Source organism: Rissa tridactyla, chromosome 1, assembly GCF_028500815.1.
Source record: "Rissa tridactyla isolate bRisTri1 chromosome 1, bRisTri1.patW.cur.20221130, whole genome shotgun sequence".
Lineage (NCBI taxonomy): Eukaryota > Metazoa > Chordata > Aves > Charadriiformes > Laridae > Rissa > Rissa tridactyla.
In genome coordinates, this window is record NC_071466.1 from 127,369,986 (window position 1) to 127,397,684 (window position 27,699).

At 52.8% G+C, this 27,699-nt stretch overlaps 1 protein-coding gene across 6 annotated transcripts in view; it reads left to right on the forward strand.

Annotated features, from left to right (window-relative positions):
• BOC (BOC cell adhesion associated, oncogene regulated) overlaps positions 1 to 27,699 on the forward strand; it is a 59,007-nt gene that overhangs the window by 26,984 nt on the left and 4,324 nt on the right. For 2 of the 6 annotated variants that reach the window (XM_054188099.1, XM_054188100.1), the window contains 13 exons: positions 6,172 to 6,345; positions 6,707 to 6,985; positions 15,331 to 15,477; positions 16,087 to 16,230; positions 16,666 to 16,959; positions 17,783 to 18,055; positions 18,754 to 19,052; positions 21,828 to 21,996; positions 22,897 to 23,007; positions 24,129 to 24,335; positions 25,150 to 25,331; positions 26,469 to 26,574; positions 26,766 to 26,888. In XM_054188099.1, the coding sequence (XP_054044074.1) occupies positions 6,261 to 6,345; positions 6,707 to 6,985; positions 15,331 to 15,477; positions 16,087 to 16,230; positions 16,666 to 16,959; positions 17,783 to 18,055; positions 18,754 to 19,052; positions 21,828 to 21,996; positions 22,897 to 23,007; positions 24,129 to 24,335; positions 25,150 to 25,331; positions 26,469 to 26,574; positions 26,766 to 26,888 (2,419 nt within the window). In that variant the 5' untranslated portion in view covers positions 6,172 to 6,260. Of the gene's footprint in view, positions 1 to 6,171; positions 6,346 to 6,706; positions 6,990 to 15,330; positions 15,478 to 16,086; positions 16,231 to 16,665; positions 16,960 to 17,782; positions 18,056 to 18,753; positions 19,053 to 21,827; positions 21,997 to 22,896; positions 23,008 to 24,128; positions 24,336 to 25,149; positions 25,332 to 26,468; positions 26,575 to 26,765; positions 26,889 to 27,699 lie in introns of those variants that run through there. The other 4 variants (XM_054188102.1, XM_054188101.1, XM_054188104.1 and 1 more) reach the window with 4 other exon arrangements.

Genomic DNA, 27,699 nt, shown 5'->3' on the forward strand with positions numbered 1-27,699 from the left:
GCCTTTATCCCTGTTTGCATGTACACTGTGCTACCTCCTTGACTTTAAACACGGCAGTGTAACGTTGGATGCTGCCTCCCTCTGCCCTGTCATGACACCACCCGCTTCCCATTTGGGATCCTGCCTCTCCATACAGCATCTGCACCCCCATCCCCTTCAGATAGCCATGCTGTTATGTGGGAGAAGGAGCATGTCTCCTGCTGCAAACCTCTCCTTTCCCAAACCCTTTCAGAGTGAGCAAATATAACTTAGTGGTGTGAAGTTAATACTTGGAGTGGGGATGGGTGTTGGTAGAGGGTAATCTTGTCCTCTGGGGTGTTTTTGTTTGGTGATTTTGGAGAAGCAGTCTTCAGAGGTGTCCAGATTGCCATACGTGCCCAGAATCATGTGGGGACTTTGCAGTTGACCTGCTCAGGTGGGTCACCTCGACGGGGTTGGTTTTTTTTCAGCTATAAGATTATACAGTTGTGTGGGGTTTTTTTCAGATGGGACTTCAAAGATCTGGGATCCAAGAACAACATGCCTGATGGGGTGAAGGTCCCAGTCAGAGAGCTTTTGGTTTCCATCCCTGCTGTTGCTTTATTATATAACCTTGGGCCAGGTTGCCTTCCTCTTCTAGCCCTCAGGTTCTCTCTGTTGTAAAGCAAAGGGGTACTGTGGCTCTTTCCTCTTTTACATTTTGTTTTTCACTGCTTTAAGCTCTACAGAACAACAACAAAAAATACTGTCTTGTATTAAAAAGTAATGATTACAAGTAAAATTGGCACGCTGTGCTGTGTAAGACATTGCTTTTTCTGAAGAACTGAAGTCTCAATGTATAAAACAGAGAACTGGGAGTATCATTGTCCCTACTTGACCCGTCGGAAATGGAGACCAGCTGCAATGAATTCTCCAGAGTCACCCAGGGTGTCCCCAGCTGGTAGCTGGACCTGAGTTTCTGCAGCCTTTGCCTTAGTGCAAAGCAGCCCTTTCCCCTTCCTACCATTCCTCCATGGCACAAAGGAGGGGCCGGGGGTCCGGTCGCCTGCCACAACGCCAAACTGCCCTCGTGTGCACTGACACGCTTGCTTTCTGGTGGATAACAGCATGGACGCATCTGACCTGAGCCATTCTGCCTCTGCTTTTCCCCCCCGCCTGCCCGTGGAGCTGGGTTGTGTGGTGCGGGGATAGTGCCCCGGAGCCGGGGCAGAGGCTGGTTCCTATTTGGGAGCCTTGTAAATCACAGGCAGCATGGCAGTAACAAGGGCTGCTTGGCTGGCCCTTGTTAAGCAGGAGGGGGCTTGGGCCTGTGAGCAGCATTTCCTCAGTAAAACCTTCAGTTTCTAATCAGCAAACACCTCTCCCGCTGTCTGCATTTAATTCAGATCCCTTTTTCCTTTCCAGCTTTATCACACACACCCCCACATGCGCACGCCTCTCTTCTCTTTTATATCTTCACCTCTGGTTTTTCTTTCTTGCTCGGCTCCCTTTGCTGTGCCCTCCATCGCCGCGGCACAGCTGGGGCTGTGCGGCACGGGGGCCGCAGTGGGCTTAGGTGTGTGGCGGGAAGCTGAGCCGACAGATTTTACACCCCCACCACCCCCTATATCTGATCAAGCTCTCGTTAATTTTGTTCTCCTAATGGCCCCTCCTTGATTTACTGGGCTGTCTGAAAGGGACTTAGAACCTTCACTCCACTGACAGGAAATTGTTATTTTAACCTGGCAGGAAAGAATTAAAAATAAATAAACAAATATTTTTTTGTTTTCCCTTCCCCCCTTGAAGCTCTTTAAGTGACTTTAACTCTTTCTTTTCCCAAATAGCAATTAAGCGGGAGCTGTTGAGGCTGGTGGAGGCTGCAGAAATGCTGGCAACCAGGGCTATCTCGTAGCATACCTGCCTTGGGGAGAGGAGGCATCAGAGCAAGATGCCATCATGCAGCAGCCCTGCGGCTCCCGGCGTGTTTGCCTGCCCAGGACCGCTGCCTCTGGGAAGGCAACTGGAGCACCTGGGGCCTCCTCTGCTCCCTACCTCTGCTGCCTCTCCTGCTGCTTTGGCGGTGCTTGAAGGGACGCCGGGCAGATAGAAAGCTGCCTGATTAATAAAGTTCCTTGCTTTGCACTACTGCAGGCTGCTTAAGGGCAGCATTTTCAAAAGAGGTCAGCTCCCATTTAAGCATCGAAATAAGTTGGTTGCCTATTCAGGAGAGCTCAGCATGTCAAGAACTGAATGCTTTTGAAAATCTGGCTTCAATTGTGGAAGCTGAGAATTTCGAAATCTGGCCCTGGATCCTAATAGTTCTTTTGGAATTGATGTTTTCATTCATTTTCCTCATTATTTTTATGCTGGCCATTTACTTTTTGTACTTCACTCAGCTGTGAAAGAAATGGCCACATGTCCCTATTTAGAGCTCATATTCTGCCTGGAGGTTTGGGGAGGTACCATACACTTGTTGCAACACACCTTCTCTCCTCAGTCTCTGCTCAATACTCTTCAATCTGCCTGGTGCCGTGGCCAAATTTTTTGATCTCCCCTTTTTTTTCTCCCCACCTATTACCCTTCATCTTTTTACAGGCTTGGGGGCAGCCAGTTCAGTTGTCATACCAATGTGCCTGGGTGGTCCTAGCTCACGAAGGGTCCATTACACATTTCTGCGCCTTTGGCTTTGCCCTTCTGGCCAGAGACTCCGCACGACGCAGAGCTGCAGGGAGGTCTGGTTGGGAACATCTTTGCCTACCCCCTCCCCCAGCATGGGCTCCAAGAAGCAACTCTTTTCTGTCCAACATTTTTCCATACTGCTGCCAAACCCATCCAGATAGGGGGAATGAGTCAGCTTTGTTCTGTAGGCTTCCAACACTGAGGAACAAGACGTTAAGTCCTACCCCAAAATGTTTCTTCTATGTTGGTGGAAGGCTTTCTATCCCCAGCAACCCTGACGGTGTGAGGTCCAAACAAAACCCAGGTTTTAAGCCTGAACTAACTCAAGGTCTTTTCTAGATGAGTGTAATGAGGGGTCTGGAGAACAAGTCCTATGAGGAGAGGCTGAGGGAACTGGGCATGTTTAGTTTGGAGAAGAGGAGGCTGAGGGGAGACCTCATTGCCCTCTACAACTACCTGAAAGGAAACTGTAGAGAGGCAGGGGTTGGCCTCTTCTCCCAAGGGAATAACGACAGGACCAGAGGAAATGGTATGAAGCTGCGGCAAGGGAGATTTAGATTAGATATTAGGAAGAATTACTTTACTGAAAGAGTGGTCAGGCACTGGAACAACCTGCCCAGGGAGGTGGTGGAGTCACCATCCCTGGAGGTATTTAAGAAACGTGTAGACATGGCTCTTCAGGGCATGCTCTAGTGCCCAAGATTATTGGTTTGTGGTGGGGTGTTGTGTGTGGCGTTGTGGGTGTGGAGTTTAGTTGGTGGGTGCTTTTTTTTTTGTGGGGGTTTTTTTTTGGGGGTTTTTTTTTTTTTTATGTGATTGGACTTGATGATCTCAAAGGTCCCTTCCAACCACTAAGATTCTGTGATTCTGTGATTCTGTAATAAGTGTCGCATCAGTGGTGTCAACAGTGCATGTTCTGGTGCAGACAGAACTCGGTCACTTTTATGGCCATGGTCAGCGGTGTTTGCCCTAGATAACAGCAACAGATTTTTGCCCTGGATTGTGGCATAACGAAGGGCATTTTTGTGGCTGTCTCACATGGAGAAACAAAATTGGGTATCTCAGATGCTCTCTAGGCTGATAGCAAAAGGATCTCATACAACTGTATGTGCTGGTTGATGGGGGAAACTCTTCAAAGACAAATTGTTGAGACTCTGTTCCCTCTTTTGGGGAGGAGAGCGATACCAGGAAGGATGAAGTATGTGGGAGGGGGATGTTGCTGTCTTGTCGCTTTGACACTGGAGGTTACCCACAGAGGACATCCACATGTAACAAGGCTGTGGGCTGCAGTAGCTGGAATACGAGTCTAGCTGATCTTTCTGGGTTCCTTCAGGGTATACCTAGCCCGATGGTCGAGCTCTGTCCATGCTCCTGGCCACCCAGAAGCCAAGCTTGACCTAATTTACCCTACCTGTCGGTGGGGTTTGTTATCTTGGGCTTATGGCCACACTAACGATGGCTGGGTAACTCCTGGGAAACAGCTGTCTTGCCTTGAGCCTGCTGGGCAGGCTGGCCAAGTGAGCTCACATCGGCCTGTAAAGGTGCTCTTTGTGGCATTAGCAAAGCTCCAGCTGCAGGTCACTTCACTTGGCATTGCTTCCTTTTGAAGTTGCCAGCTCACAAGTGGCTTTTCTTTTTCGTGTCTCCTCTCAATTTTATACAAACGTCTCCTCTGTGACTACTCCCCCAGTCAATGCTTTTGGGGGGGGGCAGGATGGGGACAGCTTATGAGGCTCTCAGAGGGACAGCCCTATTTGCAGAGATTCCTGCTGTCGCGATGTGGACCTCAGTGTGGCCAGCCGTGGACTTTGACCCTGCGCTGTGCTCTTGCACCTTTGCTGTCACCAGAGGCCAAGCAAAGTCATTTGAGAGTAGCTTGGTGAGATTTCCCCAAATGCTGTGGTTCCTTGCTAGCAGTAATCAACCTTGCCTCGAACGACTTACTGAGCATCTCATGGGAGTCTGTGTCAGTGTGTACTTCATGAGTTAGGGGGTTTAATTTTGGAGGTTATTCTTGAAGGGGCTTGTCCCCTCTGTTTGACTGAGTTGTGTTTGGAAAAGGGCATGCTTAAGCAGGTGATGGCTGGATCAGTGACCATGGTGGAACTAGGAAATACTGCTCTGCAGAGGCCAGGTACTCCTGAGGATGGTGGTTGCAGTTAATTGTGCGTCTGCGGGGGCAGCAGGCAATATAACTGCGGCTTGAGCTGGCTGTTGGTTTGGTCTTGGACTTCTCCCCTGCCAATGCGGACATGTCACAGGAGCAATTCTGAAACGCCTTTGAGACTTGAGGGTCATCGTCTTAGTGCTGCAGCTGGAGGGAACTCAAAGTCCTGTAGCTGCATTACGATGTCCATAGAGGGAATCCTCTTCTTGACTTCAGCCCTTTGCCCTTGGTTGAAGCTGAATTCAGCCTGACATCCAAGGTGTCTCTTGGTGCAGCCACTTAGATCTTTAATCTCCCTGACCTGGCTTGTTTGCTTTAGCGTTCATTCATGACAGTCTCTCCGAAACAGCTGCTGCAGTGTGCAGCTCTTCACAGTGATGTGGGCTGTGAGGGGTGGCCTTTGGCTTCTAGTTTTTTGGAGATTGCCGATGCTTTCAAATGTGAACCTCGTGGTTTGTCCAGGCAGGGTAGTTCAACTCAAAATAAGCAGCGTATTTCAGGCAGAAGAGTTAATCTGAAATTGGGTTTCGTAGTTTGGAGTAAAAGTGTGTTATACCAAATTAGTGTAATCCGCCCTCAGCATACTGCACTGAATTTAAACAAATTTAGAACTGGGCATTTCTTTTCTCTTGAAAAAGGGTTCCCTCTGCTTCAGAAAAATACCATGCAGAAATGCCCTGAAAAATTTTACATCTCCTAAGGAGTCCCATCTGGATTGAAACATAGGTATGCCCAGTAGCAACATGGCCAGTGTCTCAGGAAGAGACTGTGAAACTGCAGGATCATCTCTGTTTTCATGTAGCTCAGGAGTTGTACTACGCTTTAATTTTGTGTTCAAGCTGGAATATATTCCAGAGACAGCCAAGAAGTGGCAGCAACACTTAGTGAATATCTCCAGTGACACTTTGTTGGAAATGTTTGTGTTTTGCTCCTGAAAATTGCCTGGTGTGCATTGCTGACACAGTACAGGCGTTCACTGCGCCGAATCTGAAACGGGGAAGCAGAGTGAGTATAAGCAACCTGGTCTCACCTCCCACTGCAAGTGCCCCTGCCCGTGGCAGGGGGGTGGGAATAGGTGATCTTTAAGGTCCCTTCCAACCCAAACCATTCTGTGATTCTGTGTGTCTATATGCACACATGTAGATTTGTACCGATGGCTGAGGATAGTATATCTTGGGAAACTCATGACTGTGCTTGCGGGAGAGGCTGGAAAAGAGAAGTGCTTGCATCAGTGTCTGTAGCTTGCTCAGGCTACTGGCTTGGTGAATCCCTGGGTGTTATAGGTATGTTGGTGGAGAGACCAGAAAGGGCTGGAAAGCAGAGGGAAATCTGAGGATTTCATCCGTCGTGTCTCTTGTCATCCACAGGAATCCGCTGTCGCACCTCCACTGCATCCCCCGAGGCAGCTTATGGGACCTGTCCCTGGGCGCCTCTGCCCCAGGACACACCGCATGGGATGGCAATGACACGTGGAAAGCAGAGACCCATGTCCCCCATTCCTTGCCTCATCCTCGCAGCCGCTAGCTGCTTTGCCAAACTGAGTAAGTTTCTGTTTTTACTTATCTGTTCCATTTTGTTTATGTTTTGCCTTGAGGCTGATTAGCATAGCCATACCTCAAGTGCAAAGTGGTTTTCTCTCTCCGCTGCTTCCTCAGTAGCCTTTTCCAAAGGTCTGGGTTGAAATACTCCTCCAGAGGACAAGGGGATGCAGTCAGAGTTGGACATCTTTGTCCAGAAATGGAGCTGGTGTGCATCTCAAAGCACTAGGATGCATGTGTGGGGAGCTAAGGGGAAGGAAGCGATGGGGAATGCAAAATGTATCAGCACTGCAGGTTTTTTTCCGTCCTTTCTTTTACTGAGTCTCATAGAGCTTTCTTATTCCCATTTTTTCCCTCTGTGCAGGTGAATCTCTGCAGGTCACGGTGCAACCTGCCTCCATTGTCCAAAAACTTGGGGGCCCAGTCAGCCTGGGGTGTGTGGTGGACCCCCCCAGAGTGAACCTCACCTGGAGACTGAATGGGAAGGAGCTGGCTGGATCAGACGAGGTGCTGGGTATCCACATTGAGCGAGGGAAACTCGTCATCACAGCTCTCAACAACCACACCGTGGGGCGATACCAGTGCATTGCTCGCGTGCCCGAAGGAGTCATTGCCAGTGTCCCTGCAGTGGTCACGTTAGCTAGTGAGTAAGCTTAGTCCTCTGCCGTCCCCTGCATTGCTTGGGCAATGAGAGGTTCATCCACGCTCACTTGTTCATACTGGCATCAAGGGAGGGCTCCTTTGGCTTAGGCCGTTTTGTAGCATTTTTGATCATGGACTGGCTGTCATGTTGTGGCCCAGCCATGACCCAAGCAGTCCTCCTGCATGGCAGGCTGCCAGGTAGATTTTGCAAGACCACAAAAAAAAAAGAAATACCTGAGCAGTGGCGTTCATGCGCCTGGTTGGTTCCCTGCCTGTCGTGTTGCCCCATCTGGTTGTTGACTTCTTCATTGAGGTTACCAAAAAGTACCTGCTGGTGCCTGTGGCCACACCACTGCCTGGGCTGCTGCGGGGCTGTTGCCAGTGCTGGGTCAGTGTGTGCCAAGTTTTGCTGCCTTCCTGACCCGCAGAAAGCAACGTCCCTTGGCCTGCTTGTGCTGTGATGGGGCCTGCACTTTTTTGTGGTGCCCCTGGGTTCATCATAGCCAAAGTACCAGCCCCTGCGCTCGCAGTAAGGAAAAGTTCGCCTGGTTGTGGTAAGGAGGTGCACCTGAGCAGCTGCATTAAGTGGCTGGTGGCCCTCCGTGAGCCATTGTGAAGATCCCTTGCCAAAATGCAAGGTGAAGGACGGGGGGAGTGTTAGGAGAATGGTTGCATAGCGATGTTGAAGGCAGAGCCTGCGCTTTTGTCCTCATTTGGTAAGGCCAGTGAAGAAGCTGGCAGGTGGCAGATGCAGGAGAGCAGAGTATCTAAAAGCACTTGTAATGAGGTTTTTGTCTTTAAGGGGCAGGAGGCTGCATTTGTTACCACTGCTGTTGATCCCAGGAGGGTGGGCTCTCCTTTTCCAGGGCTTCGTCCTCTTCCTACGAGGTTGCAGTGGCATGGCAGCAAAGAGCCACCTTGTTTCCGAGCCACAGCGCTGAGCGAGGGACTTTGCTCCTGTCCCTGAGCTTACATGCTCCTCGCTGCTGCCCTCTGGCATTGGCAACAGACCAAGGAGATGTGCGTGCATGTGAGGAGGCATCTTAGAGCGGGGAACTTCTCTTAGAGGTGCCTGCTTTTGGCCAGACAGAAAGTGCTGTCTTTGCATGCATCTGAGAAGGAACAGCCCATGCCTGCTTGGAGAAGGCAGGGGTGGGGGGTGGGCTCTGTGTGGACCACCCTTGTTTAGGCAATGTAGAGCCTGATCTTCTCGGTGCAGTTTTGGTGGAGCAAGTGCGTGCAGAGGAGACCGCCGTCCCCTGGCAGTGACAGCCCCCGGGCGTGGAAAGGCCTTCGTCTTCCCAGCACGGGGGAGTCTGGGGCTTGATCTCAAGAAAATGAAGAAGTGAAGATGTTTGTGTAAAGTGGGGGCTGGCTTTGCTTTAAAGCCAAGAGCTATTGGCTTGTCACTGATACATTAATCAGGAGTGAAATATTTAGGCCAGGCTGGGTGGGAGGAGGAGGTGAGGGAAAGCGAGGGGAGAGTTTCTGAGCTCTGCAGCCGGGTGGGAGGGGGTTGTCATGGGGCCGAATCTGTCGGGGGATTTGGCATGAGCCCCATGCTGAGATTAAGTTTCGGAGAACACATTCCAGAGCAGAAAGGGGGCTGTGTGCGCTGGTGGCCTGATAGAGGGAAGGAGAGGAGGGGAGAGGTGGATGGGATTACCAAGGGCATGGTTTGCATTTAGGAGAGCAGGGTGTGCACAGCTCCTCAGCCTGATTGATTCCCTCTTAGGCTGATCCCCTGTTCTTTTCTTCCCCTCACACCAACCCACCACCACCAGCTCTGTCTCCTGGGAAAAGTGTGGCTGTTTGACCTATCTGTCTGCTTTGGTCTGGCATCAGTGGTGGCTGGGAGACAGGTCCTAGAGCACCAGAAGGTGTCACCGTGTCCCTCAGGACAAATTTAAGCCACAACTGAGTAGTTCCTCAGGCCTCTCCAGGAGGCAAATCACTTTGAGCTACTGGATTGCAACTGGGGACGGGGGTGCAAAAGAGGGGGACTTGCCCATTGCAGCGGTCCCTGCCGTGGCAAAGGCAGTACCGCAGAGGGGAGCTCAGGAGCACTGTTCAGTGGAGCTCACAAAACTGGAGCCAGAGGTTGGTTGAACAAACAACTAAACCATCATGGAGTGCCCCCGTGCTGCACTGCATGGGTCCCCCGTCCTCCAAGGTGGGTGACAGAGGCCGTGTCCCATGTGCCCAGACAGCCTTAGTCAATAGAGAGCCCCCAGGTGGGGAAGACTTGGCAGACAACAAGTAAAGAGAAAGAGAGGACAGCCCAGGAAAGATGTGGGGCTGAAGGTGTAGGAGGGAAACCTTCTGGAGGGGTTCTAATAACCAGTTTCATGTTCATGAGCTGGAGACTGCTTCTTGCAACAGTGGCTTTGCAGTGGTCTGAAATAACAGGGGACACCGATTTGTGGTGGGACTGAGTTTGGAAGCTATTGTAGCAGATGTGCCCTGGGCTGTCACTCCTGTGCCACACGTCCTCTACAGGGCCTTGCTCTGAGCTGGTTTGGTGGGGACCATGGTCCTGGGGATGGAGGGGGAAGCCCCTGGCAGGTTGACATTGCAGTTGATACATCTCTTCCAGATCACCTGCTGGGCTGAAAGAAAATCCTCTGAAAGTCTTAGCTCTATCCAAAAATTATTTTTGGGGGATAGGGGGAGAGTGAAACTAGAATGTGAATGAAAACAGCGGGAGAGTAGTGGTGGAAATATTTTCAAGGTTTAGGTTTATTTTGGAAGAGGACATGGAGTCATTGGAAAAAATGACTTGGTAGGTTTCGAGGGGTGTAGGTAACATCATCTGGCCAACTTTTAGGCTATTTCCACTCCACCTCCTTTGGAGGAAACACCCTCGAGCACCCCAGGCTGTGCATGCCTGGTCCCTCCGGGCCTCCCGGTGCTTTGCTGATAGTCAGCAAGCAACAGATAACCATCTCTGCTGTGCTGGCAGCCACAGCATAGCCTTGGGACCGATACCTCCTTCTCCCATCTGTGGCACAGCGACGCCAAGTCCATCTCTGCTCTCCCTGTCTCAGAGGGCTGGTTGAAACTAGCATTTAATTCCTCCAGCAGAGATAAAATAACTATTGTATAGCCAAGCGGTGGAGGGAGGGGGGATTTGGAGAAAGGGGAAGATTTCGTAAAGCAACAAAAGGAGCAGTGCTTCAGGCATTTCTTGGGCATTTTTGAGTCCAGTTAGAGCTGACCTGGTGCCCCATGATCCCACACTTGACCTTGGCAGCCTGTGGCAGATTGGTGCAGATAGATACCTGCTGGCCTGCCGTGCTGTGCAAGATCAGCCCCACACAGCCCTGAGGCAGCCCTTCAGCCTGGCAGCGATGGGCTGGAGTCTGGAACAGCTTGAGTGGATGGGACAGAGTTATTCCTAGTTTTTCAAGCCAGGCCCTAAGCCTTTATATGGCTGAGAGCCGCAAGGAAGAGAAAGCTATTTTCTCTGCCCACTTGAGGTGGCAAATTTGCCATAGCGCCAGAAGCCCTGCTGCAGCCCCTCTCCTGGGTGGAGGAGCTATATCGAGGAGCCCACCCCAGGCAGTGGGCTCTGCTGGGGCCGAATAAATCCACCAGGGATGCGAACACAGCGCTGTGGGCTGGTCCTGCAACAGCAAAAGGCTCGGAAGGTTGAGAGTCCTTGGTGGAGCTTGTGGGGCAGCTGAAGTGTGGGGCTGGAGCAGAGGTGACAAAAGCCACACAACTCCCAGCATTCGGCTACGGGTGTGGAAAACCAGTGCAGTGAGCACAACAGCAAGCCTGACCTGGGTAGACGTGACATTTAAAAACAAAACAAAGAAGTAGGCGAGGGGCACAGCAAAGGGACTCCATCTGTTCACCTGTATTCCCTGCGGCCAGGGACCAGAGGAGCATGAGGCACCTGTGTCCCAGGGATGCTGTGGGACAAGGGAGGCTTATTGCCGCCGGGGAGGGCAGCCCTCGGCTTTGCGGCAGCACGTGGGGGAAGCCGGGCCTCAGCGTGCGGTGCTCGTGGTCAGTGACCCTGTGCCGGGGCCGGACGGGCATCCCCCAGGAATTTGCAGCTGCTTTCTGAAGACAGCCCCATTCATTTTCTTCCGCCTGGGCCTCTCCTCTGACGGCTCCCTGGAGGCCATGGCAGGAGGGAGGGAAGGAAAGAGGGAAGGGGGGTGGCTGCTGGTTGGAAAAGCATTTGCTGAGCAGGCACGGGGGGGCTCTGTCCCCTGGGAGGCAGAGGAGGGGGCGAGAAAGAAAACACAGGTGGTGTTGCTTGAGCCGGCGGAGTGGTGGCACGAGCGCTGTGCAATGGGCCCGGGGCGATGTGGGGGATGCCTTTGGGTGTGCGTGAGCAGGGAGGAGGCCAGGGGGCTGCACATGTCCCCTCGGGGCGGGCGGGGGCTGGTGGGGACAGCATTGCTGCCCAGGTGCCTGCGGCACTGACTGGACAGGGAGCAAGAGCCGTAACCCTGGGCTGCTGTGACAGCCGAGGGGGGATTAGTGGAGAGCGCCTGCCCCCAGGCTGGGGGACCCCCATCCCTGCCCATTCCCCGTCTCGGGATCCCTCCTTCACCCTTCCCTACAGCGGGGAGGACTTTCACCTTGAGGGCCGGCATTTTATTTACTACTGCATCTTCTCTGGAGTTATTTATGGTCTCCCATTCATTTAATCCGGTCTGTCTCGCCTGGCTCGTTGCTTGGCCCCCGGCCCTAGGATTCAGCTGGTTTCCCTCCCCGATGACAGGGGCGCAGCTAGCCGCAGGGCTGACCCTCCCCGCACCCCGGCTGGCCACATCGCGCCTCGGACTGGGACACAGATGGACACAAGCGCTGGCCTTTGGTTGCACTCCCTTCTAAAGAAAAAAAGATGGGGGGAAAAAAAGAAAAGAAAAAAAGGAAAAAAATAAGCCCTGTTATCCCAGCACGGCTGGGATTGGCAGTGCTCGCGCTGTCTGTCTGTCCGCAGCACCTCCTGGCCGGTGGCTGGTGGATGAGGACTTGCTGCTTCCCTGTGATCAAGCGTGTCTTTTAAGGACAAGGACATGGGCTGGCACGTCGGGCGCTGCTGTATGGAAAGGAAAACCCAGCCAGTGGAGAGGGGATGTGGTTTTCTCCCAGCTGCGGCGGGAGTTAGGCCGGGGGTGCAAATTGCATGTTAGACGTGGGGCACGGCTGCTGCCGGTCGGGCAGCTGAAGGGGCAAGCGCTGCATCCCCTCTGGCACTGACCCTCTCCTCCACCCTTCCCTGCACTGCCTGGTGGGGGGAGGCGTGTGTGGCTCCCCGCATCTCGGGGAAGGCTCATTTGAAGACCCCAGGGTGAAACTGTGTGTCCTAACGTGGCAGCCTCCATTTTGCTGCGCTGGGGCCAAGTCCAAATGGGTGTGTGAAGGGGGGGCTCATGCCACGAACAGGGGGTGCCCCCAACCACCCCTTGCCAGCCGCAGCCGACCCATGGGCATTAATGGGCGGCTGTATGCGCCCGTATCAGCGGGGAGCGGGGCGGTTGAGACCGCCTGTGGCCAAAACTCACTGGCAAATAAAACAGTCTTGTTCACTGTGGGGGAGCAGGAATTTAGGGGAGTAGTTTGGCAGGAAGCTCGTACACTTGCGTATTGGAAAATAATTTGTCCCGGTGCCCACCTGATGTTTTTCCCCTCTCCCCTGCCAGTTTCACTCCGCTTCTCTGGCGGTGACCAGTTCTTGCTCCCCCAGGCACCTCAGGATCGCTTTGCTCCGTCCTTTCCCCCTCCATCCACAGCTTTGTGCAGTGGGGCTGGGAGGGGAAGGCTGGAAGAGCTGGGGGTCCCACTCCCCACCCCCTTCACCCGGGGGGCTGCAGCACTCACAGCTGTGAGAGCAGTGGGCTGAGCTGCCGTCTGGGTGGCTGCATGTGAGGGACCCCAACGCCCGCCCAGCCCAAGGTCGTCCCGGGGGTCCCCCGGCACGGGAACATCATTTTCCATATCGAAGAGCGTGGTGCTCCCCGGTGGGCTCTGCTGTGCCAGGACCGTGGGTCTGCTCTTCCTCTGGGCTCCTGGGCCCCTTCTCCTCTTCGGGGTCTGTGCGTGCATGTGTGTGTGTGCAGATCCCTGCCAGCATTGCTGGAGCCTATGCCTTGGCTCTGAAATCTTAATTTGGCTGTGATGAATCCAGACCACCAAGGCGCACATTAATTTTCCTGATGCTCGTTTATATTTTGTTGATCGGAGAAATATGCGTGATGTGGGCAGGCAGACACTGGGCTCTCGCCTCTTCTCCACCTCTTTCCATTTCTGTGGCTCTTACTATTTTATTCCTTGATCAAATATAAAAAGCAAAGAGGAGAAAATATCCTGCACCCTTCCCCTCCCCAGCAGTAACTTTCGTTGTTGGAGGAGCGTGAGGCGCTGCCAGCTTTTCACAAGTTAAGAGTTAACCTTCATCTGGCTTTAATACCCAGTGGAAACATGGCTCCCCTCCTCAGCTTGTCTTAGAGGATTAATCACATTTCTGAAGTTCACCCGTATTCCTTCTTTTTATTATTATTTTTTTTAATTGAACGATGCCAAGAAATTCCAGAAGTATTAAGCATGTTCGCTGCAAATCATTTTTATGACATTGCAAAACCTCCCCTTTTCTTTTCAACCTCCTCCCCTTCCCTCAGATCTGGGCCCGGGAACGCTGGCTCCCCCGGCAGCCGCCCGGCAGCCCCTCCGCGCCGCGCTCGGGGAGGCTTTCTCGCCGCCTTGCCAAGAGAGCTGGTTTTTATTTAAACTCCATAAAGGATCTTGCTTTAATCAGAAAGTCTGCTTGAGAAATTTCATGTCACTTTTCCATGACTGTGGGTGGGAGAAGCTTGGAGCCAGAGTTGTCTTTTGCTCTTGGAGCGCTGCTGCATTTCCCAGGGAACAAAAACACATTTTTCTGCCGGCTGGGGCTGCCAAGGGAGGCTGCCTGCCGTCCGCCCGCCGCCAGCCCTCCTGCTTCCCCCCTCCGGCTCCCCAAACTGCCCGAGGTTGTGGGCGCCACGTCGCGGGATGGGTTTTGAGGGGCGAGGGAGCTGTTGACAGCGCGTGGCCAGGCCGTGCCGTGGCAACGGATGCGATGCGCTGCCTTAGCGTGGGGTTTTGAAAAGGGAGTGCGGTCTCGTCGGGATTTAGCGGCGTGCCGCTCGGGAGACACGTGTTAGCCCTGGGTCCCGGGGAAGAGAGGCCAGCTCGAGCCTTGATGCCACAACGTGACTTGCAACTGACCACGGGATGTGCAGTTTGTCACTAGCGGTCGCCTGGGCTGGTGCACAGCACTGTAAAAATGCAAGTGCGGGACTTTTTTCCTGGCACAAAACCCTCTCCCTCCCAGCACAGGCTGACCAAGACAAACTTTGGGCTTGCAGCGCCCCGGCAAGATTTGCCATCGTGCGCAGGGAGAGCAGGGACCAGTTTCATCTCCAGGAAGCTCGGCAGGGCCGGGCTGGCATGTTCCCTGCCCTGACAGATCTGCAGGGTTTCACCGCAGTCCTCTGCTCCTGCTTTGAAAAACAGGGAAAAGAAAAAAAGAAAAAGTCTAGCGTTCCTTTCCCCTGCCCCTGTGCTGCCACTCGTGCTGCCTGCATCGGCCCTGCTGGGGGAGCGACCCCTGTCACAGCCTGGCTGGGGCACATGTGCTGGGACGGGGTGTTTTCACGGCTGCTTTAGGGAGGGGGCAGCTGTGCCGTGGAGAGGAGGAGCTGCTTTTCCTCGCAAGTCCCTGTTCTTTGAACTGGGGCGTGCGCACTGCTTGGGCACACGCAAAGCATCGTAGTCAACCATCCGTCGGCCATGAGGTATTTGATGGGAGCGAGAGTGGCCGGAGCAGAGGCACAGATTACTCAGGCTGCTGGAGGAGCTCAGGGCAACTCTGGGAGCGTCCAGCATTCACGCACCTTCTCCCACTGTGTCACCCGGTGTCTCTACACCCTTGAAGCAGTCTGGGCTCCCTGAGTTATGGCTCCAAAGTTGGCTTCTCGGTAGCAGGACGGCAGCCGCGTTTGAAATAGCAGGCGGCAGAAGGACCATTTTTGGCCGCCCTTCAATGCTGCAGTAAGTTGGCTCATTTTTCACTCTCAGGCCAGGATTTTTCGCACCCAGTTTCTCAGCCGTGGAGCGGGCGGTTTCTCCAGAAGCTGTGTTTTAAGTTATCCATTTTGTAGGAAGGAGGAGGAGAAAAAAAATAAACCTCTGAAACCAGGCCAGTTTCCCTCGCTGCTGGGGACGGAGCAGTCCTCTGCCTGTACCACAGTGAAACAGCCCCAGGTCTGCAGGGAGAGGATGAGCCAAAGCCGGGATGCTGAGCCAGCCACTGAGGTGCCCTGTCGTTCGCTCTCTCTACAGATCTCAAAGATTTCAAGTTCGACGGCCAGCACGTGATCGAGGTGGATGAAGGGAACACGGCCGTGATCGCCTGTGACCTGCCCGAAAGTCACCCCAAGGCTCAGGTCCGCTACAGCGTGAAGCAGGAGTGGCTGGAGGCTTCCCGAGGTGGGTGCCACAGGGGTCTGTCCCACTGAGTCCCTTCCTAGGACCCTTGGTTTTACCTTTCCGTACCAGCAGTAGCTTTCTTTACCTGCTGCATCCTTGTTGTCCCTTTGCCGCCGGTCTGAGCACAGGTTAGTTTAGGAACTTTGCCAGGTCTCCCTGATGTCCCCACTGCCTGGGACTGGGGAGCCACCTGTAACACCAGCTTGTGGTAAGGCGAAAGGAGGCAGAATTAGGTGATGCACAGCGTCACTCTTCATTGGGTGTCTCCACGTGTCTGTGAAGCGTTCTTCTAGCCCAGCCTGGGTAAAGGCAACTTTTGAATTTGGGGAAGTTTTTAAAATTTGGATCTGAATTTTGCAGCTTCACTTCGTCTGCTGCATATACCTGTGACAAGCTAGCTTCACCCAAGGCTCTGTTCCTTCCATCATTGCATCATTGCTCCCCCTGAGAGTTGAACCAAAAGGGGTCATTCCAGTGGTGTTGGTGTTACCGTATTGTTTTTTCCCTCACCAGTTGTCCACCTTTTCTTCAGGGCACTGCATGTCTTCCAGGAGGTTGGGTGGGAGCATATTTTGTGACCACGTGCCACCTCCTCTTCTCTCTCTACAGACAATTATCTTATCATGCCATCTGGGAACCTTCAGATCGTCAATGCCAGCCAAGAGGATGAGGGGACTTATAAATGTGCTGCCTACAACCCTGTGACGCAGGAGGTGAAAACCTCGGTCTCCAGTGAGAGGCTCCGTGTGAGACGTAAGCCATTCTCCTTTCACTGCACGTCTTCTCCATAGCGCTTCCAGCCCTGGGAACACATACCAGTGCTATTGCAGCTGGTTTTCTCTGTGAACCGACATTATCAGTTGCTGGGAAAACCCCTTTCCAGCAGCAGGAGGCCCCAAGGTCTGCTCCTGGGGTATGTGTATACAACTCTGAGATTGCCATACCTCCTCAGGACTTGTTCTTGGTGATGGGCGAGCAAATGCCCTTAGCCCTTCGGCAAGACTGCTTGCTGTGTGCCCGTATCCCTTAGGGAATGTCCTTCCTGGCCTGCCTTGCCATTTATCCACCCCAGCACAGGGGAGCAGTGCGTTAGCCCTACCATTATCCCTACCTGCACTCCACACGGGGTGCTTTCCGACTGGCCACCTTCCTTCCCACCCACCTCCTTCCTCCTCCTCTCCTCACCAGGCTCCACGGCGGAGGCAGCCCGGATAATCTACCCCCCGGAAGCTCAGACCATCATTGTCACCAAGGGGCAAAGCCTCATCCTGGAGTGTGTGGCCAGCGGGATCCCCCCACCGCGGGTCACCTGGGCTAAAGACGGCTCCAGCGTCTCTGCATACAACAAGACGCGCTTCCTGCTCAGCAACCTCCTGATTGACCCCACGAGTGAGGAGGACTCAGGCACCTACAGCTGCACAGCTGACAATGGGGTTGGGGAGGCTGGAGCCGCATTCATCTTCTACAACGTGCAGGTTTTCGGTGAGTGCTGCTGTAGCCTTTGTTTCGGGAGGGGCTTGGACTTTCTCCACTGCTCTCAGGGGAAAATACTAGTGCTGCTGTACTCTTCCTCTCCCTGGACAAACCACAATGTAATGCAAACCCCTGCCTGTGGTTCCAGTTTCTAGGAGATAGGGCAAATTCTTCCTTGAGGGTGGTAGTTCCTCCTTCCTGGCTCTCCTGGCTGGAGATGGTAGATCCTCCCTTCCTCTGCAGAAGCTCTTCTCTTGTCATTTGTGGCATTGGGTTTGCTCTCACACTTTATAGTGAAGGACTGGCTGCTTCTTAGACACATTTGACATTGGCATAGGGAAGACATCAGACTGTCTTGCTTTTTGTTCTGTTCTGTAGGGAAACTCTCTATGGGGTGGGAAATGTAAGGGATACTACACCTTAGATATTTCTACCATGCATCCTCCCCTTCTCACAAGCATTAGGGAGGCTAAGCCTACGTTTTATTGGATTGCATCTCATCCAGGTGCCGATGCGTTGTTTTGGCACAAATGCAATCTTTGCAGAGTAGCATTTCAGCTCAGAAAATGTGACTTGTAGGTGGCTGCTGTCATCTGAGAGGGGCAGATGGCCTTGGGCCGCCTCTCCTTGCGGTTCATGTGGATGTTGAAGGGGAGGTGCAATGAAGCAGACCCCTGCTGGCCCCCACAAAGGGAGTGGGACTTGGGGGTGGGCGAAGGAGCCATCACTCTGCCCTTGGGCCTGCCAGAGAGGAAAGCGCAAAGCCGTGACTGTGCCATGCTCCCTGCCAAGTGGCACTCCTTGGAAAACACATGTTTTTTCCCTTGCACAGAGCCCCCAGAGGTCACCATGGAGCTGTCCCAGCAGATCATTCCCTGGGGCCAGAGCGCTAAGTTCACCTGCGAGGTTCGAGGGAATCCCCAGCCCTCCGTCATGTGGCTGCGCAACGCCGTCCCCCTCTCCGCCAGCCACCGGCTCCGGCTCTCCCGCAGGGCACTGCGGCTGGTCAGCGTGGGGCCCGAGGATGACGGCATATATCAGTGCATGGCAGAAAATGAGGTTGGCAGCGCGCAAGCCATGGTGCAACTGAGGACAGCCCGGCCGGGTAAGTCCCTCTCTCCAAGATTATGACCATTCAATCCCAGAGCCTAACACACAGGGAAAGAGCAGGGGGAGCAGGAGAAGAAAGTTGGTGTGTAATCCTGCCACTTGTGTTTGAGGTGCCTTGCTCTTCCCTCCCTTTCATCCCACACATCGAGTGCTTTTTTGACTAGGATCTCCATATTTCCCTGTAGGAACAGATGGTAGCGGTTTTGCTTCTAAGTGCAGTGCCATGTGTGCTTACTTGAGCTATCTCTACGTGAGAGGCATAGGACATCTGGGTGTAGTGCCTTACCCCATGGTTTACGCAGCTCTGCCTCTGAGCTTGCACTGAGAGCATAAACTCTCTGATGTGGGTATGTTCACCTGGGGTAAGAGAGGTACCACCTTGGTACCACCTTGGACCCTGCTGAACTTATCCAGGGTAAGAGGGGCTTCAGAGAGGGAGGAGGCCCCATGTAGCTGAGGCCCGTTCTCGGAGAGGCCCCGGTGAGGTTTGCAGCGGGAGAAGGAGAGATTATTGCCAACAGGTTTTTGAGTGGCACAGCAAGCAGCACCACCGGGGACCTGATACCTCTAAGGTACCTGTGCTGCGATGGGTGTATAGTGCTGGTCTTCTGAGAGGCTCAAGGGGCTCACAACTCTGCCTTCAGCAGAGAACTGGGGCGGGCATTTACCCTGCCTCGACACCTTGTCTTTCAGGAGCTACACTCAACCCTGAGCGAGATGCCCAGCTGGGCTCGGCCCAGCCTCCAACACCACCTTCCAGGGACAGTGCCTTCCAGCTGCCCCTGGATAAAGCTGGACTGCCAAAGCCTGGGACGACCCCGCTGGCAACGTCTCCACAGTGTGCGGCCAACAGGGAGCTGGTGTCTCCAGCTGAGGCCCCCATCATCCTCAGTTCTCCGCGGACGTCCAAGACAGACAGTTACGATCTGGTGTGGAGACCCCGGCCTGACAGCAGAGCCCCCATCCTCTATTATGTGGTGAAGCATCGCAAGGTATTGCTGTTCCACCCTGCTCCTATCTTCCCTCTGCGCCGTTCCACAGGCGGGCTGGTGGCCTCACTGCACGTTTTCACACCTCATGAGCAGGTGTGTTGGGGCACGGGCACCCATCGCTCACTAGTGGTGCTGGTTGGTGGGACCTCCTCAGCTGCAGACTCAGCCTGTCGAGGTGTGATGAGGACAGGCTGCGAGAGGAGGTTTGCCAAGCTGTGCAAGAAGAGACCATAGTGGTGCCCGTCTGCCTAAGTACGCAGAGGGCATATGCACCCACATCTCTTTCCAGTCTGAAGAACTTCCTCTTCCCAGTTGTGTGCTTACACAAGTAGGAAGTCCTGAGGGCAGATTGCACCATGACTTGCTCTGTAATGCTTTTGTATTGGCACAAGCCACAGGGACACCTCTGCCTTGAAAGGCTCGGGCTGCAGGACACTGAGCAGCAGCCTGCCTCTGCTGCGTGTGCCAGCTCTGCTCAGCAGCACTGAAGCACCCATGCTCAGTGACTGTGACGAGCCGGCAGAGAGCCGTCGTAGCCATGCTAAATCTTCTGGGAAGGTCCTCAACCACCAGTTTTATTCTGGAAGCTGAAAGGCAGCGCACTGTTGAGCACGTCTCTTGGCTGGTGAGCGCATGGTGCACTGCCGAGCCCTGCTTGAGCCCAGGTGCTCCTGCCCTCTGAGGTGCTCCTCAGCACCACAGGCAGAATGCAGGCAGAGCTGCAGCCCAGCGGTTTCTCTAAATAGCGAAGCGTTGTTGAGGTGAAAATTCTGCTTTTGAGGTGTAGAGCATCTCTTCTCATTGTGCTGCAGCTAAGTGGGAAAAAAGGGGCTTGAATTTGTTTGCTTCTCATATTTCCTTTGGGTAGGCAGGGAGTTGCAGGAGAGAGACAGGCTTTGGGGTTTGAGTACATTCCAGATCTGGCATGTTTTGGATTCCCAGCCACTGCAAGGCACTATTTTCAAGTATTTGTGAATATATATATCTATTTTCCTGGAATTGTTTGATTTTGTGAAAATACGGTATAATAGGAAGCTGCTATAATCCCTACACATCCTTGATTTCTTTCTAAAAACTTAAGCTGAGGGTTTCAACTAACCATCTCTTTAAAGAGCCCTTTAAACAAAGGCAGAAGATGCCAACACAAGAACACAATAGGGCAAGCTTAAATAAAAAACAAAAGATGCCAAAGGCCTCACCACAGCGTTGGCTCTGGTTGTCTGCCAAGAAGGGATTTGTCCCCCGATGGTGTATCGTGTAACTACCAATTCTGCATGCGATCCTGACTTGCAGACCAGAGTTTGTCCATATTTTATTTGTTTTTCAGCGCTTCACCTGGAAGGGGCTGTAGGGCAGTGGAGGTCACCGCGGGTCACTGCAGTTTGCAGTAATATGTTTTCAGTGTAGTCCAAATTCTCAGCTGGAGACTCTTTCTTGGGATGCTTAAGGATTGTGTGGGAAGGAATTAGTCCCAATAACCCTTAAACTTGTTTAGAAAGAATCTCTTTCTATCAGAGATCCTCAGGATCAAGTTATATAATGATCTGGTTTTGACATCTCTGACTAGAAAAGCATGTCTGCAGAGAGGGAAGAAATCAATTCAGCAACAAAAGAAAAGGCTCTTTGTGTGAAAGATGGCTATAAGGAAAGTAAAACCTACTAACAGGAGGCTTATATTTGTGCTGGGCAAGGGTCTGGTTCTCCTCTGGAAAATATCTGAGGATGTCTCTTTTTTTTTTTTCCCCCTGCTCTTACACTGCCCCTAAAATCTCAGCAGCCTGCAAGCAGTCAGATGCCATGCAGCCGTTATCTTTGTTTCTTAAGAATTTCTCTTTTTCTTTCCTGGATATTGGCAGTCTTTAGGGCTCCCCACCCTGGCCTCACAACTCGGCGGGCTTGGGAATAAAAATAAAACGAGGCAGGCATTAATCAGTCAGTGTCAAACGCTTGGAGAAGATGAATGATACGGCAGAGTCTTGGCATTTCCGTTTTGTTGCGTTGCCTGCATTGCTAATGCTCCTTGCGGCACTGGGTCACTTCAGTGTCCTGCCTGTTTGCCTGCAAAAATATTATCCTTGCAGCTGGGGAGAAGGAGGAAGGTCCCACCTTCCCTCCCCCTCCACATGGGATGTCGGGGCATCACTGAAAAACCAACTGTGTTTCCAAGCCTTTTGCGGGGGGCCACAGTCTCTTCCCTGCGGAACCCTGTGCTCAAACATTACGGTTCCTCATTTCAGCCAGAAAGTGCCAGCGGTGAGGCGGGATAAAACTGGATAAAAAGCTGTTAGTCACATGGTTTAGGTCCAGGCGATCAAAGTGGTGTCCGAGGTACCTCATCCCATGGAAATGGCCAGCGTCTAAATAAGCTGCTCAGCAGCTGGGCTGCAGGAGAAGTTTGGTTCCTGAAGCAGCTTGAGCCTCTGGCTAATGCTGCCGTTGTTGAGCGTGCCTGCGCCAGAGCTCTGTGTGTGTTGAGGGGCTGTGGTATCAGAGGGGACCAGTGGACAGAACTGGGTGAACCTCTGGGGTCAAGAAAACACCCTGGTGCTTGGGGACTTGTCCTGCTTATACCTGGATCCTTCAGCTTTGCAAAATCAGGTTGGAAACATCTCATACCTTTGCAGGCAGGGAACTGGCCTCCCGGCAGGGAATTGGCCTCTGGGCAGGGAAGGTAGCCCTGGTTGATACAAAACCTGGCATGAAAGTTTCTGACCTTGGTGGGGGCAAGAAACCCAGCCTGTCCCCAGCTTTGCAACGCCCGCGTTGGTCTCTCAGCAGGTCACCAACGCCTCGGACAGCTGGACAGTGAGGGACGTCCCAGCCTCGCAGCACCGCCTGACCCTCACCAGGCTGGACCCTGGGAGCCTCTACGAGGTGGAGATGGCCGCTCACAACTGTGCTGGCGAGGGACAGACGGCCATGGTGACCTTCCGGACTGGTAAAGGTCAAACCTTTCCCTGGGTGTTTTGCTCTGAGTCAGGGGAGGGCCCCCCCGAAACATCCCGCCCCAGCCCTGAGGCACAGGGACCAACCCTAGGACAGAGGGGCTGTTTCTGCTCTGGAAGCCCACCTGCCCTGAGCTTAGAGCGACTCTGTCAGAAGGGAAAGCGGAGGGTGGGACTGAAATGGGATGGGGAAAATCAGCTCTTCCCCTTCGCCTGGGTTGGAGTAAGTCCCTTCCTTCCTCAGTGTCTCAGCTGGACACCTGCAGAACCGTAGAAAACAGGTCTGGCAGGGATGTCAGGAGGTCATTTAATCCATCCTCTGCCTGGGGACAGGATCAGCCTGTGGGGGTTGTTCCCAACAGGTGTTTGTTTAATCTGTTCTTGAAAGCATGTCCTGCACTAAAGGAAACTCCAGGCCTTCCCATACAGTCTGCTTGGTGCTGAGTTGTTTTTGCCACTAAAAGGATGTTCTAAATGTCTCCACTAAGTCCCTCTGTCCCCTGGCTGCTTTTCTTGTCTCCAGCAGGTGTGGGGAATGACATTCCCTTTGTAGCAACCTTCCCCATGGTGGTGGGCTAGCTCACATCTCCCCTCAGGGTCCCATCTTGTGATAATTACTACCTTCTCAGGCAGAAATCTAGCCACATTTCAAGAAAACCAATTAAAAGTTTTAGAAAATTAAATATTGGGGGTGAACACCTATTAACAGTTTAACAAACGTGCCCCTTTAGCTTTAGTTCCTGCCTGCAGGTTGAGTGGTTTGAACCTCTAGGGTATTTCAGTCCAGAGAGTACTTACCTCATCAGTGTGGCTGGGAATATTTTCTTTGCTCATGACAGCAAAAATTAACTCTGAGCCACATCTTCGTGTCACTAACGCCACCTCTCCCTTCTGCACAGGCCGGCGCCCAAAACCAGAGATTGTTGCCAGCAAAGAGCAGCAAATCCAGAGGGACGACCCAGGCACGAGCACTCAGAGCAGTAACCCATCTGACAACAGCCGTCTGTCCCGTAAGGCCCTCCCTGAACTGGGCAAGGAGGGAGGGCAAGGGGTGCTGGATCTCTTGTGGGTGCCAGCGGCCAGGCCACGCTGGGGTTGAAGTCTCCACTGAGTAAAGCAAGACTGTCCAAAGCTGGATGGGTGGTCTCTAGCTCCTGATGAGGAGAGGTCTTTCTCAGACACCCCTGCTACTGCACGTGCCAGGCAGTCAGTCTTAGGAGAATCAGACTGTTCCCACTGCCTGTCCCCACCATTAATGCAAGGACTTGTCAGAAACTCTGTTTCTCGCTGAGTTTCAGATGGAGGGTTCCTCAAGCCCTGCCATGGAGTCTGCAAATGTGTGGTGCACAGGACCAACAAGCTGCTGTGCACCAGTGGGTGCTGGGGAAATGCGAGGGAGAAAGGGCAACCAAGTTCCTGCAGGTCCTGGCATCCTCCTGTCTCAGCCAAGCCCTGACAAGGGGCAGTTAGTGCCCATTCTAGGGGTGCAGGGTGCTCCATTTGGGTATTTTGCTGCAGTGGAGAAACATCAGTTCCTGCCTGGTTAATCCAATTCACTGTTTCCCACCTTGTGTCTGCCATTACTATTATTCACCAGTGCCATTATCCTTTCTGTGAAATGCTCTCCTTCAATCCTTGTCCTTTCTGTGAAGTCCCCTCATTCAGTCTCCCACGCTCATTCTTGTGTTGCCTTTGCTTTCATCTCCACAGCTCAGTTAATCTCTTTCCCTCCCATTTTCTGATTGTTTTCCTATCAAATTACATTTCTACAGTTCAGAACTTTTCCCTATTTCCTCCTCAGCTGGTTCTTCCCAGTCTCTCCTGTTTTCGTCTCCTACACTCATCTGTCCCCAGTGTCAGTCTCCCCCTGCTCGCTGCTTCCACATCAGCCAGGCCTTTTGCTCTGTCTCCATTCCTGCATCCACCTCTCACTGCTCTCCCTTCCATGATGGGTGTACACTCCTCAAACCTTGTCTTATCCTACTTGAGCTGGGAGTGGAAAAGGAGCAAGATGCAAGCAGGAGTAAAAGATGTCTGCACGGCCCAAACTGAAAGGAGTGAGGATTTGGGGGTGCTAACTCTAACGATGGAATGTGGTTCATGTCCTGATGTTCTTCTGTGCTCCTTGCAGCTCCAGAGGCACCGGACCGTCCAACCATCTCCATGGCATCAGAGACATCTGTGTACGTGACCTGGATTCCCCGTGGGAATGGCGGGTTCCCCATCCAGTCTTTCCGTGTGGAATATAAGAAATTGAAGAAATTGGGAGACTGGGTCCTGGCCACCAGTGACATTCCTCCCTCTCGCCTCTCTGTGGAAATCCCAGGCCTGGAGAAAGGTAGGCAGGTGTTCTCCTCCCTGCTTCCTGGAGGGTCTGTAGGAAAGCTGTGCAGTCCCTGTAGGATGGTTGGCCATCTGTCACGTCATGCTTAGCCCTGGTCTGTGCGAGCGAAACAAAGCCTCCCCAGCTCCAGCCTTAGAGGCATGGGGAAAAGCTGCAGATCCAATTTCTCCAGCTGCAAAGACCAGCATAGATTTGACCTCCCTCAGGGAGGCTTTTGCATGCTTTTCTGTATTACAGGATATAGTTACTGAAGGCATTTGGTTTTGCCATTTACTAGACAGGACAGAACTTTCCTTAGCCACAGGCAAGACAGATGGGCACGCAATTCCCATTGCACTTCTCAGGAGAAAAGATGTAATTACTGAACTGGACAGCTTAAAAGGGCAATATATCTACCCCAATTTAAAGACCACTAAAACAACATTTGGGTAAAAGTTATTTAGGCTTTGAGCTTTTAACTGATGTTTGTGTACTTAATTTCCACATACTAGAGGAATAACGCCTGCCTTTACCTGCGTTTGGGTCAGGACATCCTTTCAGGCATCTCTGAATCCACCCACACACTGACTGCCGCCTGACCTCTAGACCATCCAGACAGGAACTGGGGAAGGCAAATGAAAGCAGGCTCCATCTAGCAGATGGCTGAAATCTGGCCATTCAGTGTTTGTACTTTGATCAAAACCTCTCTGTAAGTTCTCTGCTTCAGGAGAAGATGTAGCACCTCTCCACAGTTAGGCCTATGCTGACAGGAGAAGTCTTGGAAGACTCCCATCTCTGCAACTTTTTTATTTCCCATTTTTCCCCCAAGGCATGTCCTATAAATTCCGTGTCCGGGCACTGAACATCCTGGGAGAGAGCGAGCCCAGTGCAGCATCTCGGCCATACGTGGTGTCTGGGTACAGCAACCGAGTCTACGAGCGCCCTGTGGCTGGGCCATACATCACCTTCACAGATGCCATCAATGAGACCACCATCATGCTGAAGTGGATGGTAAGGTTTGTAGGGGTGGAGATCCCTGAATGTGCAGGAAGCAGATGTGTGGGTGCTACTTGCCTGGCTTACACATCTTCAAGGTTACCACACTGGAGCCTGTCACCACCACAAATGGGTCTGGGATCCAATAGCTCCCTCCAGCAAAGGAGGATTGGGCTTGGTGCACATAGAAGTGGGGTAAGCCAGAGAGCCTGGGAAACCCTTTTCATCTGAATCCAGCATCCAACAGGAGGCATTTCAGTGGGTAACCTCAGGGTCTTGACCATTTTGTTCAACAAGCACAGTTCAACAACGCACAGGGCGGCTGCTTGCTCTGCTGGCCAAATTCCTGGAATCCATTAGCACCTCTTTCTGTCCCAGTAGTCTTCAGCAGATATGTCCTTCACTCTCACTTTCTGGGTAGCAGTCCTAAGTGCTGATAATAATTTACACTGTCCACCCCAGAGGATTTTTAGGAGCGGGCAGGATCTTTTGGATCACAAGCCCAGAACCAAGTGTTTCCAACAGCTTAGAGCTTATTCAGAGGGACACGTTGCCCTCTTCTCTCCTAGCTGCTTCTAGACAGAAATTGCTGAAGGGCAGGATGGACACTGCTGCCCATTTAAACACAAACAGTGGCTGATAAAATACTGGGGGAAAGACAGCAAGAACACATGGAGCTGGGACAGTACTGCCCTGGGTGGGGGAGCAACAGAGCTGTCTTCGGAAACACAAGACTCCTGTGGTCACGGGTTCATGGCATGATGCAGTTTGTCTGGAAGCCACAAGCCTACTGGAGTCAAGGTGAAGGTGCGCCTGTCCTTGCCCAGCTGAGTCGCTGTTGCTGAGGAATTTTTTCTCGGAAGCGTTGGCTGCAGCTGCTGAGAGGGAACAGAGTGCTGGATGTGTGGGGTGACAGGACCAGACTCATGCTTTGTCTGTTACCTGAGAGAAGCAAGGTGTGAGAGCATAAAAAAGCACTGAGCTCTTGGAAGGAAGCCCTTACTGTGCAAACCAGTGTCAACACAAGGAACATCCCCCAGTTTTCCTCCCATTTATCCTTCCCATCCCGTTTATCCCCACTGCTCCTCACCTAGTACAATATGGAGCACAGACATCTCTGCTAATTTCTGCTCTCCCTCCCATTCTCTGCAGTATATCCCAGCCAGCAACAACAACACTCCCATCCACGGTTTTTACATCTACTACCGCCCCACTGACAGTGACAATGACAGCGACTACAAGAAGGACGTGGTGGAAGGTAGGAGATATTGAGAGACTGGTCCCAGCTGCTGGTTCCTTCTGGAAGAGTATACGGCCAGAAGGAGCACAAAAGGCAGCTGCTGCTGCTGCTACTGTCCCGGCCTGCTTTACTTAGCACTGCTGCACAGCTGGGCCAGCTGCATGTTCCCCAAGGAAGATAACAGCACCGTGTGTGTGTTCCCTCCTCAGGAGATCGGTACTGGCACTCCATCAGCCACCTGCAACCAGAGACCTCGTATGACATTAAGATGCAATGCTTCAACGAGGGTGGCGAAAGCGAGTTCAGCAACGTGATGATCTGTGAAACCAAAGGTAACGAGCTTCACAGGGCACCTCTGGGAGTGCAGCCTCCTGCTATCCCCACCTGCAGCTGTCCGAGCACGGCAAGGCAGGTACCATCCCTGCCTGACAGTGTGTCATCCAAGCTCAGGCAAGGACATGGAGGCAGCACTGGGGAGCAGAGGGGCATAGGCTTGTTGATGCTGTTAATCAGTATATACCCATAGAATCATAGAATGTGTTGGGCTGGAAGGGACCTTTAAAGGTCACCTAGTCCAACCCCCCTGCAGTAAGCAGGGACATCTTCAACTAGATCAGGTTGCTCAGAGCCTCATCCAGCCTGGCCTTGAATGTCTCCAGGGATGGGGCCTCCAACACCTCTCTGGGCAACCTGTGCCAGTGTCATTGTAAAGAACTTCTTCCTAATGTCTAATCTAAACCTGCCCTGCTCTAGTTTAAAACCATTGCCCCTCCTCCTATTGCTACATGCCCTTGCAAGCAGCCCCTCCCCAGCTTTCTTATGGGCCCCCTTCAGGTACTGGAAGGCCACTATAAGGTCCCCCCAGAGCCTTCTCTTCTCCAGGCTGAACAACCCCAGCTCTCTCAGCCTGCCTTCATAGGAGAGGTGCTCCAGCCCTTTGATCATCTTCGTGGCCCTCCTCTGGACCCACTCCAACAGGTCCATGTCCTTCTTGTGCTGAGGGCTCCAGAGCTGGACGCAATACTGCAGGTGGGGTCTGACGAGAGCAGAGTAGAGGGGGAGAATCACCTCTCTGGATCCACCGGCCACGGTTCTTTTGATGCAGCCCAGGATGCAATTGGCTTTCTGGGCTGCAAGCGCACA